The following is a 21,440-nucleotide window of genomic DNA, read 5'->3' as shown; positions in this document are numbered from 1 at the left end:
TTTGTTTCATCAGACCAGAGGACATTTCTCCAAAAAGTACGATCTTTGTCCCCACGTGCAGTTGCAAACCGTAGTCTGGTTTTTTTTAATGGCGGTTTTGGAGCAGTGGCTTCTTCCTTGCTGAGCGGCCTTTCAGGTTATGTCGATATAGGACTCAATGCACTTATTTTGGATCCATGAATAATATCCCCTTTAAAATGCATTAATGTACATTATGGCACTTGAATAAACAGTATTATTCTCTGTCCATGTGAATACATGAACGCCTTCTATTTGACTCGAAAAAAAATCCTCGCCATTAAAGGGATGCTGCGCAAAAACTGCTGCGCCGTTTAAACATCTAACTCTCAAAAATGTTGCCCAGTGTGTTTCGCGGTCACAGGTGATGCCTTAGCACACCTGTAAACAGGACCATCTGAAGCTGTTCCAGGCAGGTGTGAGAAGATCTGATTGGCTGCCTGCTGGGAAAGCAGACAGATCAGGGGCCAGGAGGCAGCAGAAAGCTGTCCCAAGAGACCAATTAAAAAAGGGAGAGCCTAAAAGGGCATCTGGCAACACCACACCGTCAGATGAAAATACAATGAGACAAAAGGTGGTGGATGAAACCACATGCACACAAACACCACAGAGACATGTTATAATTGGGCATGACAAATAACAGGTTAACATGAAAGAAACTAATGTCCAGGTTCTAAGGAATGGATCTGTAGTGGTACAATAGCTGTATGGGTCACCACCCTTCATTACAGAATGTGTCATTAGCAGGTTGTCCATTGACATCATATAATCCACTACATGTAATTCTACGATTTTATCCCTGCACATATGAAACACAGGTATACAAATGTGAGAAATTTCTAATTGTTTTTGTACTGAATAAAAACATTTATTTAAAATCCAACATGAAAACAATTTATCTAAAAATTATTTACAGAAAATCTAATATTTTACAGATTTTACCAGTATACTAACTTGGCTTAGGTACCATGAGGTCCAAAACACAGATGAATTAAAGCAGTATACCCAACACAGTGTTTTCCCTTCACAATGTACAACGAAAATATGTGTTTCTAAATGCAAAACATTGGTCAATAGTCTTTGCCTGAGTTAGCATTTTGTTATAGAATATACTGAGGTTATAACTGGCATGAACATAATGCATGTATGTTTGGGGCAAATTAGATCCACTAATGCTTTGCATCAAAACATAGCATTGTTAGGTCCTCAACACCCCATGGTCCATGATCCAAGGTCACCTTGGCTGAGCTTGAGTGGGAAAAAAAGAGGCAACAACAGACCCCATCCCAAGCCAAACTGCTCATCTGAGCATTCTCAGAGATCATCCACTCCTCGAATTCGCCGGGCAAGCTGAATGTCACGGGGGAACAGCGTTACACGCTTGGCGTGGATGGTACACAGGTAGGCGTCGGAAAACAGTAAAACGAGGAAAGCCTCTGCAGCCTGGAAGAGAAATAATGGTGTCAAACAAGGACCAGCAAACGTTCATTTTGACAACACAATTAATAGGGATAGAAAAAAAGCAGAGGGGATTTTTTTTAATGCAAATATGGAAAAAATACAAATAATAATGTGTACTATGATGTTATAATCATTTTAAACTGTGTACTATGATGTTATAATCATTTTAAACTGTAAGAAGGGTTTAGAGCAGGGGTCTCCAACATGTCGATCGCGAGCTACCAGTAGCTGTAATTGTCACGTGTTCCACCACAAACTGTCAAAAACAAATCTCACAAGTATCAGACACCGCAAACTCCCAGCTATTATTTAACCAACGCAACATTGACGTCCCACCGCTGGTTAGCCACTATTGGCTTAAAAAGCCAAACTTAACACAATATATGCCAATTAATTTCCAGCAATATTGCCCCTTTTTTCCCCCGGTGTGGTGCGGGCGTTTGTCTATCACTCCATGTGTAGCCACTGCCAGTTGATGTGATGAGAACGTTGAATGATGACTCTGCAGTCCCTGGCTGAAAAACAGTAGCGCATTTGGATAGTGGTCGATCTGAGAACAATGACACGGGTGCGCACGTGCACATGAAGAGTCCATTTTCTTCTTTCAGTCTTTGAACGAAAACGACGTCTCCCGGTCTGAATATTATCGCTATTTTACGAGAAAAATCGCATAAAAATTTATTTTAAACAGCGTTTGACATGCTTCGAAGTACGTTAATGGAATATTTTGATTTTTTTTTGTCACAACATGCGTCCGCGCGTCACCGTTCGGATAGTGTCTTGAACGCAAGAACAAAACAGAGGATATTTGAACATAACTATGGATTATTTTGAACCAAAACAACATTTGTGGATGAAGTAGAAGTCCTGGGAGTGCATTCTGACGAAGAACAGCAAAGGTAATCCAATTTTTCTTATAGTAATTCTGAGTTTAGTGAACGCCAAACTTGGTGGGTGTCAAATTAGCTAGCCCGTGATGGCGAGCTATCTACTCAGAATATTGCAAAATGTGCTTTTGCCGAAAAGCTATTTTAAAATCTGACACTGCGATTGCATAAAGGAGTTCTGTATCTATAATTCTTAAAATAATTGTTATGTTTTTTGTGAACGTTTATCGTGAGTAATTCAGTAAATTCACCGGAAGTTTTCGGTATGTTTGCTAGTTCTGAACGTCACATGCTAATGTAAAAAGCTGTTTTTTGATATAAATATGAACTTGATTGAACAAAACATGCATGTATTGTATAACATAATGTCCTAGGAGTGTCATCTGATGAAGATCATCAAAGGTTAGTGCTGCATTTAGCTGTGGTTTTGGTTTTTGTGACATTATACGCTAGCTTAAAAAATGGGTGTGTGATTATTTCTGGCTGGGTACTCTCCTGACATAATCTAATGTTTTGCTTTCGTTGTAAAGCCTTTTTGAAATCGGACAATGTGGTTAGATTAACGAGAGTCTTGTCTTTAAAATGGTGTAAAATAGTCATATGTTTGAGAAATTGAAGTAATAGCATTTCTAAGGTTTTTGAATATCGCGCCACCCGATTCCACTGGCTGTTGACTAGGTGGGACGATTTCGTCCCACATACCCGAGAGAGGTTAAAAGGGCCAGATGTGCAATTAAAGGGGAATTACACACAAATCAATTCATACAAACATCAATTTAAAAAATAAATCTAAAAACAGTCAAATTAAAACAGAAAATTCATCCGATTTTATAGTGCCCCTCTTGAGTTTTATTTAACCATTATTTTTTAAAAACAGTATATTGACAGAAAATACAGCGCACTATTTTCTCTTGTACACTCAGGAGCTGGGGAAGAGTGGCAGGGGAGAGAAGAATGTGCTTGTTCGAAAGCTAGAGAAAAATGTGTAGCTTGTTTCATTTTTATAAAGTAGCTCTCATGCTAGAAAATGTTGGAGACCCCTGGTTGAGTATTGATATAAAAGTTATTCAGATAAGCACAGGAGTGGGAACCAACATACCTCCTGCAAGGCCAGAAGAGCGTTCACCTGCCATCTCATGAAGTCCCTGCTATAAGTCTGGCACACCTCCCGAACCTGCGTAGTCAACATGAGTAAACAACCTTGTAATTCACTGCTGCGGCAATTCTGTAATTTTGCAATGATTTTGTCCAACTTGTCAAGAAAATGCACTGACAAGGGAATGTTTGGTGACATGTGGCTTAATTGGTCAAAATTGCAAACCCCCTTATTGTAGTACGGTGATTGGTCAGTTGTGTGAGATAATATTGCGATGATTTGACTGTTGTATGCGGTAATAGTATGGTGATTGGTCAAATATGCAAGCTCTCGCATAATATGCGGGGAATTGTTGATTTTGCAACCAAAAAAAGGGTCAAGTTCACTGGGCTAACTATGTATTATCAACAAGTAATGTACTGTCAAACAGTGGCAGCATCCATCTAAGAATGTAAGGTGACTATAGACAAAATGGTGGTTGTAAAATCAGTTCGCAGGAGCCATGTGCTAACCAACCTCTACCAGACAAGAAAGGACAGAACCAGAGGTATCGTACCAGGCGTGCAAACGGTCCCTTGCGCAAAAGCAAGTCAGTGCTTTTCTGGTACTTGCGAATTTCCAGCAGAGCTCGGTTGCCAGGGCGAAACCTTCTCTTTTTTTGCGGGGAGGGAGCTGGACCTGCAGGGGCTAGAGGGACCCAGATCATCTTTAAATTCTTCATTGCAACACTTTCAACTAGTGGTCACATACAGTGCATTCATAAAGCATTCAGACCCCTTCTCTTTTCCCACATTTTGTTATGTCACAGCCTTTTTTTTAATCCTCAATCTACACACAATACCTATAATGTCAAAGCAAAACCTGTTTTTTTAATACATGCAAATGAAAAAATAAAAAACAGAAATACCTTATTTACATAAGTATTCAGACCCTTTGCTATGAGACTCGAAATTCAGCTCAGGTACATCTGGTTTCCTTTGATCATCCTTGAGATGTTTCTACAACTTCATTGGAATCCACCTGTGGTATATTCAATTGATTGGACATGATTTGGAAAGGTACACACCTGTCTATATAAGGTCCCACAGTTGACAGTGCATGTCAGAGCAAAAACCAAGCCATGAGCTCGAAGGAATTGTGTGTAGAGCTCCGAGACAGGATTGTGTCGAGGCGCAGATCTGAGGAAGGGTACCAAAACATTTCTGCAGCAATTGAAGGTCCAACATTCTTAAATGGAAGTAGTTTGGAACCACCAAGACTCTTCCTAACGCTGGCCGTCCGGCCAAACTGAGCAATTGGGGGAGAAGGGACTTGGTCAGGGAGGTGACCAAGAACCCGATGGTCACTATGACACGAGCTCCAGAGTTCCTCTGTGGAGATGGGAGAACCTTCCAGAAGTACAACAATGTCTGCAGCACTCCACCAATCATGCCTTTACGGTAGAGTGGCCAGAAGGAAGCCACTCCTCAGTAAAAGGCACATGACAGCCCATTTGGAGTTTGCCTAAAGGCACCTAAAGGACTCTCAGACCATGAGAAACAAGATACTCTGGTCTGATGAAACCAAGATTGAACTCTTTGACCTGAATGCCAAGTGTCACGTCTGGAGGAAACCTGGCACCATCCCTACGGTGAAGCATGGTGGTGGCAGCATCATGCTGTGGGGATGTTTTTCTGCGGCAGGGACTGGGAGATTAGTCTGGATCGAGGGAAAGATGAACAGCGCAAAGTACAGAGATCCTTGATGAAAACCTGCACCAGAGCGCTCAGGACCCCAGAATGGGGAGTAGGTTCACCTTCCAACAGGACAACAACTCTAAGCAAAATCAACACAGAAGTGGCTTCGGGACAAGTCTCTGAATGTCCTTGAGTGGCCCAGCCAGAGCCCAGACTTGAACATCTCTGGAGAGACCTGAACATAGGCTGTAATCGCTGCCAAAGGTGAATCCACAAAGTACTGAGTAAAGGGTGAATACTTGTGTAAATGTGTTATTTCAGTTTTTTTTATTTAATACATTTGCTAAAATTTCTAAAAACCTGTTTTTGCTTTGTCATTATCGGGTATTGTGTGTAGATTGATCATGGATTTTTTTTAAAACTCAATTTTAGAATAAGGCTGTAACGTAACAAAATGTGGAAAAAGTCAAGGTCTGAATAATTTCCGAATGCACCGTACATAGCTAAACAAAAACAGTTTGCTTCAGTGTAAGCATTGAGAAGCCATGAGTCCAACCCACATTCCCCCTTCTCCCTATTCCCCTCACCCGATGGTCCGCTCAGCCGTGGTGCCTTTGCCTTTGAGGTTGAAGCAGTCGCGGTGGAGGCTGGAGGCCGACGCTTGGGTACTGCACCCTTGCGCCGGCTTGCAGAAGAACTGTCAGGATCGCGACGGGGCATCCTCCAATACTAGTTCACAAAACAGTGTAAATGAAGCCAAACTGTTGCCTGGTAGTGAAGAGGAGATAGAGGAGATAGAGAAAAGTAAATGCGTTGTGACTTGCTCCAGTATTGACCATATAGGTTTGCATGGTCTTCGTCATTAATCTTGCATGTCATCACACACACACTACCCTGTTAGCCATATGGTGTATATTAAAAAAGAAGAATCGAAAGGGTTGGACTCAAAATGCATACTGAAAAAAGAAAAAAAATTGATTTGGAACCGGGCTGCCTACCAGGAGTGAGCCAGGTGCCCCTCTGTCCGACAGCGAATTCGGTTCAAGACAAAAGTGACATAATTATGCATGTGTAATAATACATTTTATATAGCGCTTTTCATTACAAAAGGGGAGGCAGGTAGCCTAGTGGTTAGAGCGTTGGGCCAGTAACTGAAAGGTTGCTAGATCGAATCCCCGAGCTGACAAGGTAAAAATCTGTCGTTCTGCCCCTGAACAGTTAACCCACTGTTCCTAGGCCATCATTGTAAATAAGAATTTGTTCTTAACTGACTTGCCTGGTTAAATACATTTAATTTTTTTTTAATTAAAAACAAGTAGAATCTCAAAGTTGCTTAAAAAACATGTGTCAGTTCTTGGGTGATGGTCTTCAACAACATTAGATGATAGGCAGTTCCGAAAAGTAGTATCTTGAGCAGATGGAGCATAGATGGAGCAGCCAGGGAGGTAGGTAAAAACATCTGACAAACAGGCCACGGAGCTCTTCATCGGGCACCTCGTCGTCTTTGATGTTCACAGCTCCTTCTCCGTAGGCAAGCTGGATCGTCCACTACTGAATTGTAGCAACCACCTGGGTGAGGCTTCAGCGACTGTAAAAGCGGCAGTATAACCACTACTCCTCAGCAGTAGTCCGGAAAAGCCCCCTACGAGGCGAGCCTCTGCATCGCCTCACACCGCTGTCCACCTCTAAGAACCGGTGCAGTTGGCCAAAAAGCTGATGGTGTTGATCTGGTGTTGCCGCATCATTAATACCACACTATATTAGCTAGCCAAGCCAAAGCAAGTTATCAAAAACAAAGAAGGTTGATTTAAAAATGCCATAGCCCGGTGTACCTCGGGCCAGGTTAATCAAACCCCCTCAGTGACAATTTTAGGGTTCAGGGTAGGATTGTCTCAAGGGTCCCACTTAGCATCTACCATGGTCTGGTAACTCTGGCTGTGTCATGTTAGGCTTAGGCATGACATTGTGGGGTCACGTTCAGGGGGGTGTTCTGATAGGTGCAACGTTCTTCACTACATCTGAACGTTCTGAAGATAAGCAATCTGTTATACATAAAACATAATACAACGGATGGGTCTAATCCTGGATGCTGATTGGTTAAAACCGCATTCCAGCCAGTGTCAGTTCCACAAATTACCACCAGCTAAAGCTGACATTTAAATGAATATTTAATCTGTTCCATCTCACTGTGCAATCCACTGTCTCATCAGCCCAGCCAGGCAATTTATAAACTTGATCTCTACTATAAAAAAAGCATCTAGACATCTCCCATTTCTGTTAGACTAGCATTTGATTTAACAGCAGAGGTTTTATAAACCTTGCCGTCAGTGTCTCCGACATTGGCAAAACTGTTTCAATATTGAAATTCGATCTTCAGTTGTCACTAATGAAAAAGTTGGGATGAGACAGTCAGCTTTTCTTTTCAAACTAAAAGGCAGCATTTCCAGTTTGAAATGATTGTCGTAGCTGTGTTGTTGGCTAGCTCCTCAGTACAGTGTCCTGACAAGAGATGCGAAATCGCGCATCATTAGCTCATTCTTATGGACCTACCGCTAGAAAACAGCTTAACGTTAAGTGTCTGAACGTTCTGTAACGTTGCACCGTCCTGGATATGCCTCTGAACTCAACCAGGGCCAAACTGGAAACAATGCAAACCCGCATTTACTCAAAAGGTAACAAGCAGATAGTTAGCCAATTCGGCACAAGCTACTTACATTAACTAGTTATCATCGGGTTGAACCCATAGAATTGTAAATCAAGAATTAAAATACGGTAACTAGCACGTTCATTTTCGGGAGGTAAGAAAGCTAACGTTACGTAACTAGTTCTTCGTAGAGCTTTGCATCTACTAAATTAGTTAGCTACTAATTAGCTAGCTATTGAGCAAGCATGCCACCGCTAACTAAGCAAACCATACAGAGCTAGGATAATTTTTGAACGTGTCGAAATTCCACACTTACCAGCCGATATAAATCTTATGTAAAGAGCTTTTTGTCAACAATGCACCAAAGACTAAACCTCTCGCTGAACCAATGTGACAGAAATTCAAACGACGCTCCTTAGTATCCGTCTCCTCGCAGAGCCAATGAGATGTATCGATGGGCGTATGAAAACGCCTTGTTTACCGTTACTCCAATGGGTGGTGTTAGAGAAAGTGAAGCTGCTTGTTTATTGGATAAGTCAGTCAGCTCGAGCATGTGATTTAACATGACGTTAACGTACAATCACAGATACAACAATGAGCCAGATATTTCACCTGACGTATAAATGTGAAGCATCGGTTGGCTATAAAAATCTTTGTTACACTAGTAACAGCATATCTAGCAGTAGTATGTCATACTCTAGTAATATAACAAAGTAGCTTTGTAGCTCTGGGCAGGTTGGTGTAACTCTAGGCAGCTCAGTTGTAACTCTTTGTAGCTCTGGACAGCAGCTCTGGGCAGGCTGGTGTAAGAACAATTATACAGGCATATTCAACAGATTCAGGTGTGGAGTTATCATAGTGACTGTGCTGTACTATTGCATGCATGTTCTGGTAGAAGCAGGGCTGCCCAACTCTTCCTGGAGATCTGTCCTGTAGGTTCAGTCCAACCCTAATTTAGCATATCTGATTCAGCTAGTTAAGGTCTTGTTGAGCAGCTAATTAGCAGAATCAGGCTTGTTAAAGTAGGATTGGACTGAAAACCCACAGGACTGTAGATCTCCAGGAAGAAGGTTGGGCAGCCCTGTGCTAATAGGTTTAATAAAAACATCTAAATGCATTAGTTGTATTTTGGTAGTAAGTACCGGTCAGGATTTAGAATTAAAGTAGACATTTTTACTAATGAGTTTTGGAATTCATGTGGGTTTGATAACGCTTGCAGCAGCATAGATTTTACTGAGCGTCCATAAGCTGAATTGATTCATCAACGACGTCCAGAGGCAGGGGTGTGACGGTCTTTGTTAAAACTGCAGTGGTGCCAGGCTTGTACTTGTACTGTCCTTCTCTGGAAATGGGCAAAGAGAAAGGAAATATTTACAGTATATTGTAATTCCCATTATGAATAATCAAGTAATAATCACACAATTGCCCAGTAGAAACTTGTATGGCTCACTTTTTCCCCTTCTGGGCAGGTTGGTCATAGCTCCTAAGGTACTGAACCCCTGCCTGAGTGATGACACACAGGTCCACGTTACTGCCAGAGCCCAAGTCACAGAAAATCCCAGCAGCAATGGCATCCCGCACCAGCTTTTTAGCCTCTTCCAGCTGAGCAAGAGACAGATAAGACAGGTGAGCAATACATTGGATGAAATTAACTGTTCAATGAAAAATAACAGCATCTCACCTCCATGTTTGGTCTGTATCTGTCTTCAAAGATAGAAATAGCTGCACCTGCTCCTGAACCTGCAAATAGAACGGCAGTACTGTTACCTTTTTCTAATGTTTCAATATTCAATACAACTTACCATTAGAAGCTCTTCCCACGGCCCAGATTAATTATTTGATGGCAGATGATTACCAAAGACAAACAAGACAGGCATCCATCTGATTATGCTGGACTGAAACACAAGGACATGGTGCAAAAAAAAGTCTCCATCGCTGATAAAGTCAAGCATTGACTAGATAAACAAATGGAGATCAATACCCATAGTAAGGAATGGTAGTTTGTCATAGGAGCCGTGTGGGTAGACACTGTAGAGGTGAGCGCCAGTCACATCCACACCTCCAACAATCAGAGAGGAGCCAATATGTCCCTGGTACCTGGAATGGAAGCATTGCAGAAGCCACAATTTAGGTGGAGAGCTACAATGTAATAGCATCATCAATGTTTGTGATAAAATTGTAATCAAATGCGGGATTTGATATTGATGAAGGCACTATTGTGGCAGTTTTCTATTATGGTCTGGAAAGTAACTAGATTGTCAGCATGCAAATAATGTTATGAGAATGGCCACTGTAGATGTCTTATTTTCCCATCGTCACAGACTCATTCATGCTCTCTCACCTGAAGAGCATCTGTTTCAGTTGTCGGGTAACCGTGACAACAAGGGGAGGACGTCCTGTGCTGAGTGAGTGCAGCTCCACATTGGATGACATCATCTGAGTGGTGACTTCTGCATCTGCAGCCACACCTGCTCCACAACAGCTACAATAAAAATTGAGATTAGTGGGTGAAACATGGTGGTTCAAATAGACACCAACAAAAGCCCCAGTCTGTGCATACCATTGTACAGGGGCTGATGCTCAACTACATATGGGTTATACAAGCTACACTATTATACTGTACAAGGTGTATTATTTCTGGCACTTACTAGATGTTGGGAGCAATGTAGTGGATCTTCATGCAATTCTTGTCAGCTACCACCATGTCATCAGTGGCTCTTGTGTCAGCTCCAAGTATCACCCCATCCTGTGGCAGGAGGAAACGCAAACTATAATCATACTTTGTGCTGAGCTCAATCCTGAGACCACTACATCACAGTAAACAGAAAATATATAATGACTGATTCTCACCTTGAATACTATGCCAGCGATGGTGGTTCCAGTCTTCCTTGCCTTAGGAGAACTGTAACCAAGCTCTGACAAATTCCCCTCCAACACAGCATTCCTGCAAAGTGAGAACTTGTTATTATGCAATGTTGGGTATATTTAGAGAAGCTGGCTTTGTGTTGGCCTAAGCAGAGCCTGGCCGATCACTGGGGTAAAGCGTATAGAGGTCCTGCCACCAGGACCTCTATACAAGTCAGAGGAAGGCCCTAAAAATTTGTCAAAGACTCCAGCAACCCTACTCAGAATTCTCTGCTACCACACGGCAAGTGGTACCTTAGCGCCAAGTCTAGGTCTAAAAGGCTCCTTAAAAGCTTCTGCCCCCAAGCCATAAGAATGTCAAACAGTTAATCAAATGCCTGTACTATATGCCCCCCCCCTTTTTTTTCTTACACTACTGCTACTTGCTGTTTTATCTATGCATAGTCACTTTACCCCTACCTACATGTACATATTGGCTCAATTACCTCGACTAACCTGTTAACCCCCGCACATTGACTCGGTACCCCCTGTATATAGCCTGGTTATTTTGTGTTACTTTAAAACTTGTAGTAAATATTACTTTTTCTTAATTTGTTGGTTAAGGGCTTTTAAGTAAGCATTTCAAGGTAAGGTTGTCTTCAGCACGTGACAAATACAATTTGATTTTTAGATATCTGCCATAACACTACCGTATCAGCCGATAACGCCACCAATAAGACATTCAATTCATTGGATGAAAAAAGTAAATCTCATGCTGATCTGAACACTTATGGGCATTCTCATGTGTCATTGTCACAATGTATGAAATCAAAATGTGAAGCATAGTTATTGGACTCTTCTGGATGGCAATTTATGAGCATTCAGTGTGGAAAAATTACACTTTTTAATTTCCCCACTGTAAAACAGTATTGGCAGATATCGGTATTGGTAAGTTTTGCCCCCCCCCCCCAAAAAAACGATATCGGGCCCCCCCAAAAAAACTGTCAGGCTATAAACAAGCCTACTAAAACCAGAAATTCAGGAAATCTTCCTCTACTGTCTAAAACTATTTACATGGTAACAATGTAGGCCTACAGTAATTATCCTGTTTTAAACTGCAATATTGTTCATTATTTTTCGGTTTGTTCACAATTTTACACAACCAGACAAATTGAATAAAATTAAAATAAATTCTGTCACTTTTTAACCTCAATCATCTCCAGCACAAAACCTATCTAAAAAAAAGTTATTGGTCACACATATTTAGCAGATGTTATTGTAGGTGTAGTGAAATGCTTGTATAAACTGTTTCTATGATCTGTGGTTAAAAAGTTAAAGGCTATAAAATTGTTTAATCACAGGGTATGATTAAAAGTAGTGATTTTCAAAACCTGCAACAAGGGAAGGTATTTCCTTGCTTTCCACATCCCCGTGAATCTCAGTGTTTGAAAATGTTTTAACTTTTGATGTCATCTGGTATAACTTTATATATTTCTTACTACAAAACAAAGAAAATGTGCCCTTTTCACACGTTAGCTCCTCCAACCAGCCTCCTTTGGACTATAGGAGGGTGGGCTCATTGTAGTTGGTGGAATGGAAAAAAATGGAAGAGTCAAACGTGGTTGCCATATGTTTAATACCATTACAATCAGCCAGTCCTCGTATAGTTCCTCCCAAAAGCCTCTGGTTGACATTGGTATTGTGCTGAGATAATGAAAATTTGGTTGAAAAGTGGTGGAGTTGCCCTTTAATTGTGCGCGAATTGGGTCTCGATCAATGTTATGGTCTTAACTCGAACCCCTGACATCCACCTCAGTCACAATACATAAAAAATGAATTGCAGTAAATGTTTCTCAAATTACCCTGTGGACCACTAAGAAATGAACTCACCTGCGAGTGTTCTCAAAGGAAAAACCAGCGCTTTGAGGTTGGGGAGGTCGAGAATTATGGAGCATCTTCAATCAAGATGGGCGAACGAATCCACAACTCGAGAACCCTCAGGTGAAAGGAGAGAGCCTACTGCACTTTACTTTTCAACCCCTTTTACTTTGTTAAACGCTTACACGGTAAACTGTCTCGGTTGGATGTGTCAGCGTTTCGTGGGGTGAACTTTCACTTTCAATTTTAACACCGCCTCAGACGAATCAAAATACAGTATAGGACAGGGAGCACAACATTGTCATGGCTAGAAGGGTTACAGCTTGTCAAATTAACTTCAAAAGTTGATTTGTTTTTAATTTTAGCTAAGCCTTCTAACCTAATCCTCCTAACCTGCTACGTAAATTCTAACTTGCTGCAAAAAGTCAAATCTGAAACTGTATCCCATCTTGTCAAAACAGAACAAAATGGATTCTCAATGGCTGGTTGGTTGATAGGAATGGGATCTTTGGGTGTCCCAATTCTGACGTCCCTACTCCATTAACGGAAAAATGGTAACACGGAACCCAAACCGGCTGCGCGCGTGCTCCATCGTGCATACAATTATTTTGCGCCCCTACACCAAACGCGATCACCGAAACGCAGGTTAAAATATCAAAACAAACTCTGAACCAATGACATTAATTTGGAGACAGGTCGAAAAGCATTAAACACATATGGTTATTTAACTAGTTAGCTTGCACTTGCTAGCTAATTTGTCCTATTTAGCTAGCTAATTTGTCCTATTTAGCTAGCTAATTTGTCCTATTTAGCTAGCTAATTTGTCCTATTTAGCTAGCTAATTTGTCCTATTTAGCTAGCTAATTTGTCCTGGGATATAAACATTGAGTTGTTATTTTACCTGAAATGCACAAGGTCCTCTACTCTGACAATTAATCCACACATAAACCAGTCAACCGAAACGTTTCTAGTCATATCTCCTCTTCTCATGGCTTTATATTGCGATTGGCAACTTTCATAAATTAGGTGCATTACCGCCACTGACCTTGTTCGTCTCAGTCAACCACGTGGGTATAACCAATGAGGAGATGGCATGTGGGTACCTGCTTCTATAAACCAATAAGGAGATGGGAGAGGCAGGACTTGCAGTGCGATCTGCGTCAGTTCTATTTCTGACTTCTATTTCCCTGACAACACCGTTCGCGTCGCGTGCGCTGCAAATAAATTTAGAAATCTTGCACCCACACTGCCACGTGCGTCAACGAATGTCTGCATTGCCAAGGGCTAAAATAGAAGTCATTCCTATTTCTGAAGCAGATCGCGCTGCAAGTCCTGCCTCTCCCATCTCATTGGTTTATAGAAGTAGGTACCCATGTGCCATCTCCTCATTGGTTATACCCACGTGGGTGATTGAAAGATGAACTTTGTTGCCGGTCGTAGTGGTAATACTATGAAAGTTTAGATGCCAATCACCACCTAATTTATGAAAGTTGCCAATCGCAATATAAAGCCAAGAGAAGAAAAGGCCTGGAAGGAGGAGAGATGACTAGAAACGATTCGGTTGACCGGTTTATGTGTGGATTAATTGGCGAAGTAGAGGACCTTGTGCATTTCAGGTAAAATAACTCAGTGTTTATATCCCAGGACAAATTAGCTAGCAACAGCGAGCTAGCTAAAAAGGACAAATTAGCTAGCAAGTGCAAGCTAGCTAAATTGCCATAAATGTTTAATGCTTTTCGACCTGTCCCCAAATGTATATAATTGGTTGAGTTTGTTTTGATATTTAACCTGCGTGTCGTGATAGCGTTTGGTGTTGGGGACAAAATACATTTATGCACGATGGCGCACGCGTGCAGCCGGTTTGGGGTCCATGGGTTAGGGATGTCACAAGGATACCAGATAGGCGGCCTAAAATAGGTTCACAACCTGCTGTTTGTACCAATTCTGCAGCTGTTCATTTTCCAAAGGTGTTAATTATAGAACATAAAATGAAAGCAGCAATGAAAAAGGGGTGGAGTGTGAATAAGCCTACTACATTTTATATGCATGTCTATAGCGTGATTAAAAAAGTTAACATGCCATCTACAGTCATGCTATCAATGGCATAACCTAGGCTATTTGTGAGGTACCAGTTTGGAGTGTGGGACATGTCTGTGTAAATGTACTGTATGTTTAATATTACTTTGAAATGCAACACTTTATCAACATAATTATATGTAGGCTAAAGGGAACTTTTTTATATTTTCTCTCAGTCTTCATGTTGCACAGGGATGGATGGATGTCAGGTCTCCTGCTTTGGTAGCAGAAACACATGAGAAACATCCTCGGCAGGGAGAAGTCTGCCACCAAGTTGAAAGCCTCATTTCAGGAGACTTGTAGACATGGCAGGTATACGTGTAGCTAGGGTGTGGTTTCTGATTTATGTGTGGCCAGGACAGTACCCCACCACTGGTCAAATGGAAAATTGTGTCCCTCTTGCTGCATTTAGACAGGCAGCCAAATTCTGATCCCACTATTTCCCACTATTGGCCTTGACCAATCACATCAGATCTTTTTCAGAGCTGATCTGATTGGTCAAACGACCAATTAAATATCAAAATCTGAATTGGCTGCCTGTGCATCAAAAGACTAGCTAAAGACCACATTACTTCCAGTACACCTACCGCCCCGACAGCTCCACGGACGGCGCAATCGCCATTACACTGCCCTCACCCACCTGGACAAAAGGAAAGCATATGTGAGGATATTGTTCAACTACAGCTCAGTCGTCAATACCATAGTACCCACTATGCTCACAGCCCTGAACCCCTCCATATACAACTGTCCTGGTCTTCCTGATGGACCACCCCCAGGTGGTGAAGGTAGGCAACATCACCTCCACACGGATCATCAACACTGGGGGCCCCCACAAGGGTGCATCCTCAGTCCCCTCCTGTGTAGCCACGACTGCGTGGCCTCAGTTCCAACTCCAAGTTAACACCACAACAGTAGTAGTCCTGATTACCAGCAATGGTAGAGCCTACAGAGAGGTAGGCACTGACGGCATAAACAACCTCTCCCTCAACATCAGCAAAACAAAAAGGAGCCGATTGTGGACTTCAGGAGGAATCAGGCTGGGCACGCCCCCATCCTCATCAACTGGGCCAGTGGAGACGGAAAGCTTCAGTTTCTCGGCATCCACATCTCAGAGGAGTCAGAATGGTCAAACCACAGACACCATGGTGACACGACAGCAACTCAACCGCAGAAAGTAGAAATTCGGCCTGTCCCAGAGGGCCAAGTGTTCCACAGGAGCACCATCGAGAGCATACTGTCAGTTGCATCACAGCCTGGTACGGCAACTCCACCGCCGCTGACCACAAGGCTCTAGAGGGTGGTACACTCAGCCAAAAGCACTAATTGGTGCACACTGCCTGCCTTCTAGGACATCAACAACACCAGGTGTCACAGGAAGGCCAAGATCAGGGACCTCAGCCACAGCCTGTTCTCCCCGCTTCCATCACTCAGACGTGGGCATTACCATAGCAAAAACTGTCACTGGCCAATAGCTTCTACCTCCAGACCATCAGGCTGCAGAATAGCTCCCCATGTCCCCTGGACACATTTGCCTGATGACGTGCAATTTGAAGAAGAGTTTTCATACAAGCGCGTTTGTCCACTTTCGCTCTTCGCTGCCTCGTATCAATTACTGTAAAATAACAGACTGGGTAGGAGATAATGGGCATGTCTGCAAGAACACAAGGAGAGGGTAGTCATTGAATTTTTATTGAAACAAGTCTGTAGGCTTCTAAAGGTAAAATGTCACAGCTGGTGAAAAATGTCACAGCTGAAAGATGCAGAGGGTGAGAAATGGATGTCTAGGCACAGACAGAAATTATATTAATGTAAAACAGAGGCGCATGGTAAAAAGGACAAACATACCCAAAATAAATACTCAAAACGCTAGCGTTACACAATTGGCAAATAAGGGAAGTGCACTTAAATTCACAAATCGGAATTAAATACCTTGGTCGCCATACACCACAGTCATACAATATGCACAGTCAGTAACGCATCTCTAGTGGGCCGTGCTGTTTGGTTGAAAGGGGAGGAGCGACTGCAGGTGGGGCATTTAAAGGGGTAGCTCCGCCTCTTTCAGGTGGACGTGATTGTTCTTAACAAGCTTTGATGGAGGTGTGTGGCGACCAATGAGGGGAGGGCTCCCCTCCAGGTAGGAGGAGAGTGGGCGGGGTTTTGTACAATTAACCTTGACCCTTTTCCAAAAGGAGGACGCAGGAGGTGAGCCAATCTAATTGATAAAAGGCCAGTGACTCTTTCATCCTTTCCACGTATACTATCTGACTAAGATGACCACGGCATGCCGCACCACGTGCAATGAGAATGGAGGGCCCTATTGTGGCTTGATAAGGAATGTGAAGCAGAAGACACCACACTGATTTATGTCCCTTTTATGTTCAGTTCTTTCCCCTGCTCCAGAATGACAATTAGATTTGGTTTGGGGTAACTAATGTTGAAGCAGGCCCACATTCTGAGTTGAGCAATTCAGCACTGGGAGCTGTCCATGTGCAAACAGAGTCCACAGTGTTCATAGGCTGTTCAGTTGAAGAACGTCTGCTGCTAGGCCACTGTGCAATGGCATTGAGGGCAACATTGTAAAGGCTCCAATCAACAATAAAAAATACCAACATTTTACTAATCTAATTAATGATGGAGCAGTAGCATGAGCTTTCCGTGATATTGACCTTCATAAAGAAAACAAAAAATGCATCATGACAAAAAAAGAAACGACAATTTGCAATATTTAGGCCTACTGCAAATCTCAACACCCATATCGACAATAATTGGTACGGGAATAATTGGTAAAGGAACCAAGATTTTCTTTGTTTAATGTCTTTATTGCCAAATTTGAGCTTTTTGCTAGAACAGAAATGCAGTATGCTCATTTTGTTTCTTGTCAGAGGATGAACGATGTCCAGTGGATGGTGTTGGGTAGATCTCCATGCCTTCCAAGATCAGCAATCGACCGTAGAACTGTTTGGGTCACTAAACCTGTGATCTCTTTCTGTCCCTGCTGCAATTTGGGGCGTCTCTGTGTGCTACTGGCTACCTGACTGTGGTTATTGGTGACTAAGGGCCCAGATGATTCTGATCCAGAGTTGGCTGTTCTGTTGACTCCTGCTCTCTCCTCTACACCAGTTTTTGTGGATTTGAGAGCACTCTCGGGCCACGGCGTTGGTCGACAATGGCGCCTTGGCCAACAGGCGGGCATGGACAGTGGTCCCGGAGTGCGACTGATCCCCTGTCCGTTTACCACGGTCATGCTGACTGCGAAATCCTCCCATCCACGAAGAAAATTGCAGACGTCCATGTTGAAACCTAGGTCTGTCAGACACTCGTGCTTACTGATGTCCCCTCGGCACTCCTTCATGAACTTATCCATGAGGTTATTGAGGACGAGCCCAGTCAGATGGCCAACAATCAAGGTAAACTCGTCTGTTGTGTAGTCCTCCCAATGCTTAAAGACTCTCTTATCTCCAACATCTTGAAATGAAGCGAAATCAGAGAGATCTACAGGGATCCCTTTAGACTTGTAATACTGCAGATCTTGAAAGACATTATCGCACACATCGTTGATGAATCTCTCTGCCACATTGAGCCAGAAGGGTGTTATTCCCGTTACTTGTTCTAATTTGTCCATGTTGTAGCCATGTCACCTAGGTGCCTCAAGTGGGTTGGCAATGGCTTGCTGCAAGTAAATGAAAGAACTGACAGGGATTTTGAAAGTAAAGTACCAGTCAAAAGTTTGGACACACCTACTCATCCCATTTTTTTTTTACTATTTTCTATATTTTTGAATAATAGTGAAGACATCAAAACTATGAAATAACACATATGGAATCATGTAGTAACCAACAAAGTGTTAAACAAATCCAAATATATTTTATATTTTACATTCTTCAAGTAGCCACCCTTTGCCTTGATGACAGCTTTGCACACACTTGGCATTCTCTTAACCAGCTTCATGAAGTAGTCACCTGGAATGCATTTTAATTAACAGGTGTGCCTTGTTAAAAGTTCATTTGTGGAATTTCTTTCCTTTTTAATGCGTTTAAGCCAATCAGTTGTGTTGTGACAAGATAGGGGATACAGAAGATAGCCCTATTTGGTAAAATACCAAGTCCATATTATGGCAAGAGCAGCTCAAATAAGCAAAGTGAAACGACTGACAATCATTACTTTAAGACATGAAGGTCAGTCAATCTGGAAAATTTCAAGAACTTTGAACGTTTCTTCAAGTGCAGTCGTAAAAACCGTCAAGCGCTATGATGAAACTGGCTCTCATGAGGACCACCACAGGAATGGAAGACCCAGAGTTACCTCTGCTGCAGAGGATAAGTTCATTGGAGTTAACTGCACCTCAGATTGCAGCCCAAATAAATGGTTCACAGAGTTCAAGTAACAGAAACATCTCAACATCAACTGTTCTGGGGAGACTGCATGAATCAGGCCTTCATGGTCGAATTGCTGCAAAGAAACCACTACTAAAGGACACCAGTGAGAACAAGAGACGTGCTTGGGCCAAGAAACACGAGGACATGGACATTAGACTGTGAAAATCTGTCCTTTGGTCTGATGAGTCCAAATTTGAGATTTTTGGTTCTAACTGCCGTGTCTTTGTGAGATGCAGAGAAGGTGAACGGATTATATCTGCATGTGTGGTTCCCACCATGAAGCATGGAGGAGGATGTGTTATGGTGTGGAGACGCTTTGCTGGTGACACTGTCTGCGATTGATTTCAAATTCAAGGCACACTTAACCAATATGGCTACCACAGCATTCTGCAGGAGTACGCCATCCCATCTGGTTTGCGCTTAGTGGGACTATCACCCAATTGAGATGGTTTGGGCTGAGTTGGACCGCATAGTGAAGGAAAAGCAGCCAACAAGCGCTCAGCATATGTGGGAACTCCTTCAAGACTGTTGGAAAAGCATTCGTCATGAAGCTGGTTGAGAGAATGGCAAGAGTGTACACAGCTGTCATCAAGGCAACGGTGGCTACTTTGAAGAATCTCAAGTATAAAATATATTTTGATTTGTTTAACACTTTTTTTGGTTAATACATGATTCCATATGTGTTATTTCATAGTTGTGATGTTTTCACTATTATTCTACAATGTAGAAAATAGTCAAAATAAAGAAAAACCCTTGAATGAGTAGGTGTGTCCAAACTTTTGACTGGTACTGTACGTGGTTATTGTCAATTGCTATACAAATGAATATGATACTGTATGTCACTCTGTTAACATACATTATCTTTATGTAACACATTAGACTCTTAAATGACCAATTTTTTTACATACCTTTTGCAGTAGGGCCACCACAGGGTTCACCACAGAATTCTTCACAGAATTCACCACAGGCTTCAACACAGGGTTCACCAATGGCTTCATGTGGACTTGCTGATCAGGAACCTAGGTTGGTACAGGAACCTCCACCAGGGAAGATGGACTCCTGTCTGTCTGTCATTCAGTGGGTGTGTGTGTGTGTTAAGTAGAGAGGTCATTACCTGGAAGCCTCAGTACATTTAGCAGTGATGCTTGTTCTCTTCTGGGTATTGTGAGAAATATGTACACATTGTTAAAACAAGCTTATGCTATTTACATTAGCAGTACATAAATAAACCACAATGGTTTAATAATAATCTGTAATATCAATGGTAAAAAAAAAAGATAATCCTAAAACATAAAAACCATACCTTTCTCCCTCTCGGCATGGTGGATCTGAAGGAAAAGTACCTGTTTGAGGGAAATGTGTGTTCTTGGAACCTTGCATGTAGTGAACAATGGAAGGTTCCATGTCATAATGGATGATGGAATGAACCTTCCGTGCAGAGGTATCCATCCCATAGAATTAAATATTAAAACTCAATCCACATAATTAAATGGAACACAGTCCATACATACACTGAGTGTACAAAACATTAAGAACACTTTCCTTATATTGAGTTGCACCCTCCCTTTTGCCCTTAGAACTGCCTCAATTTCGTCGGGGCGTGGAGTCTACAACGTGTCGAAAGTGTTCCACAGGCCCATGTTGACTCCCAATGCTTCCCATCGTTGTGTCAAGTTGGCTGAGTGTCCTTTGGACCATTCTTGATACACATGGGAAACTGTTGAGCGTAAAAAAAACCGGTGTTGCAGTTTTTGACACACTCAAACCGGTGCGCCTGGCACCTACTACCATACCCCGTTCAAAGACACTTCAATCTTTTGTCTTGCCCATTTACTCTCTGAATGGCACACATACACAATCCATGTCTCATTCGTCTCGAGGCTTAAAAATCCTTCTTAAACCAGTCTCCTCCGCTTCATCTACACTGATTGAAGTGGATTTAACAAGTGACATCAATAAGGGGTCATAGCTTTCACCTGGTCAGTCTATGTCATGATAAGAGCAGGTGTTCCTAATTTTTGTACACTCACTGTATATGTAATAATAGAATGTTCAAATAGATCTGATTGTGGACATTAATTGTCTTGTAGTAGTACAACTGTCAGTGGGTAATCAGTGGGTAATGGCTGGTAGTAATGCATAACTATGGGAAGCATTTTATTTGCTCCTTTGCACCCCAGTATCTCTACTTGCACCCCAGTATCTCTACTTGCACACTCATCTTCTGCACATCTATCACTCCAGTGTTTAATTGCTATATTGTAATTATTTCGCCACTACGGCCTATTTATTGCCTTACCTCCCTAATCTTACTACATTTGCACACACTGTATATAGATTGTTCTATTGCGTTATTGACTGTACGTTTGTTTATCCCATGTGTAACTCTGTGTTTGTGTCACACTGCTTTGCTTTCTCTTGGCCAGGTTGCAGTTGTAAATAAGAACTTGTTCTCAACTGGCCTACCTGGTTAAATAAAGGTGA

The 21,440-nt window shown here is 42.1% G+C and overlaps 2 protein-coding genes across 3 annotated transcripts; both read right to left on the bottom strand.

Moving 5' to 3' along the window:
* Positions 1–861: 861 nt before the first annotated feature.
* Positions 862–8,198, bottom strand: LOC115173573 (histone H3-like centromeric protein A). 2 transcript variants are annotated; one of them, XM_029731800.1, is made up of 5 exons: positions 8,099–8,198; positions 5,726–5,906; positions 4,019–4,149; positions 3,466–3,540; positions 862–1,461 (listed from the first exon to the last, which is right to left on the bottom strand). In XM_029731800.1, the coding sequence occupies exons 2-5, from the start codon at positions 5,856–5,858 to the stop codon at positions 1,333–1,335; spliced, it is 468 nt and encodes a 155-aa protein (XP_029587660.1). In that variant the 5' UTR covers positions 5,859–5,906; positions 8,099–8,198; the 3' UTR covers positions 862–1,332. The 2 variants fall into 2 exon arrangements, with proteins under 2 accessions (XP_029587660.1, XP_029587661.1); XM_029731801.1 differs by lacking the exon at positions 8,099–8,198 and adding an exon at positions 7,853–8,053.
* A 90-nt stretch (positions 8,199–8,288) lies between these two features.
* LOC115173569 (proteasome subunit beta type-7) lies at positions 8,289–13,007 on the bottom strand. The gene is made up of 8 exons (XM_029731796.1): positions 12,517–13,007; positions 10,633–10,726; positions 10,431–10,528; positions 10,124–10,264; positions 9,764–9,879; positions 9,464–9,522; positions 9,233–9,384; positions 8,289–9,124 (listed from the first exon to the last, which is right to left on the bottom strand). Exons 1-8 carry the CDS (start codon positions 12,579–12,581, stop codon positions 9,013–9,015), a joined length of 837 nt encoding a protein of 278 aa, XP_029587656.1. The 5' UTR covers positions 12,582–13,007; the 3' UTR covers positions 8,289–9,012.
* Between the last annotated feature and the right edge of the window lie 8,433 nt (positions 13,008–21,440).

This window comes from Salmo trutta, chromosome 34, assembly GCF_901001165.1.
Source record: "Salmo trutta chromosome 34, fSalTru1.1, whole genome shotgun sequence".
Lineage (NCBI taxonomy): Eukaryota > Metazoa > Chordata > Actinopteri > Salmoniformes > Salmonidae > Salmo > Salmo trutta.
The sequence above is the reverse complement of the archived record's forward strand: the minus strand, read 5'-3'. Positions and strand labels throughout refer to the sequence as shown.

Bases quoted from the DNA above. Each gene is read 5' to 3' on its own strand.
- LOC115173573 (XM_029731800.1), bottom strand. From the start codon at position 5,858: ATGCCCCGTCGCGATCCTGACAGTTCTTCTGCAAGCCGGCGCAAGGGT. The intron at 4,150-5,725 runs GTGAGGGGAATA...GGGTCCCTCTAG, and splicing joins ACGGCTGAGCGGACCATCGG to CCCCTGCAGGTCCAGCTCCC. The intron at 1,462-3,465 runs GTATGTTGGTTC...TTTCTCTTCCAG, and splicing joins CTCTTCTGGCCTTGCAGGAG to GCTGCAGAGGCTTTCCTCGT.
- LOC115173569 (XM_029731796.1), bottom strand. From the start codon at position 12,581: ATGCTCCATAATTCTCGACCTCCCCAACCTCAAAGCGCTGGTTTTTCC. The intron at 10,529-10,632 runs GTGAGAATCAGT...CTCCTGCCACAG, and splicing joins TCGCTGGCATAGTATTCAAG to GATGGGGTGATACTTGGAGC. The intron at 9,523-9,763 runs GTATTGATCTCC...TTCTATTTGCAG, and splicing joins ACTACCATTCCTTACTATGG to GTTCAGGAGCAGGTGCAGCT.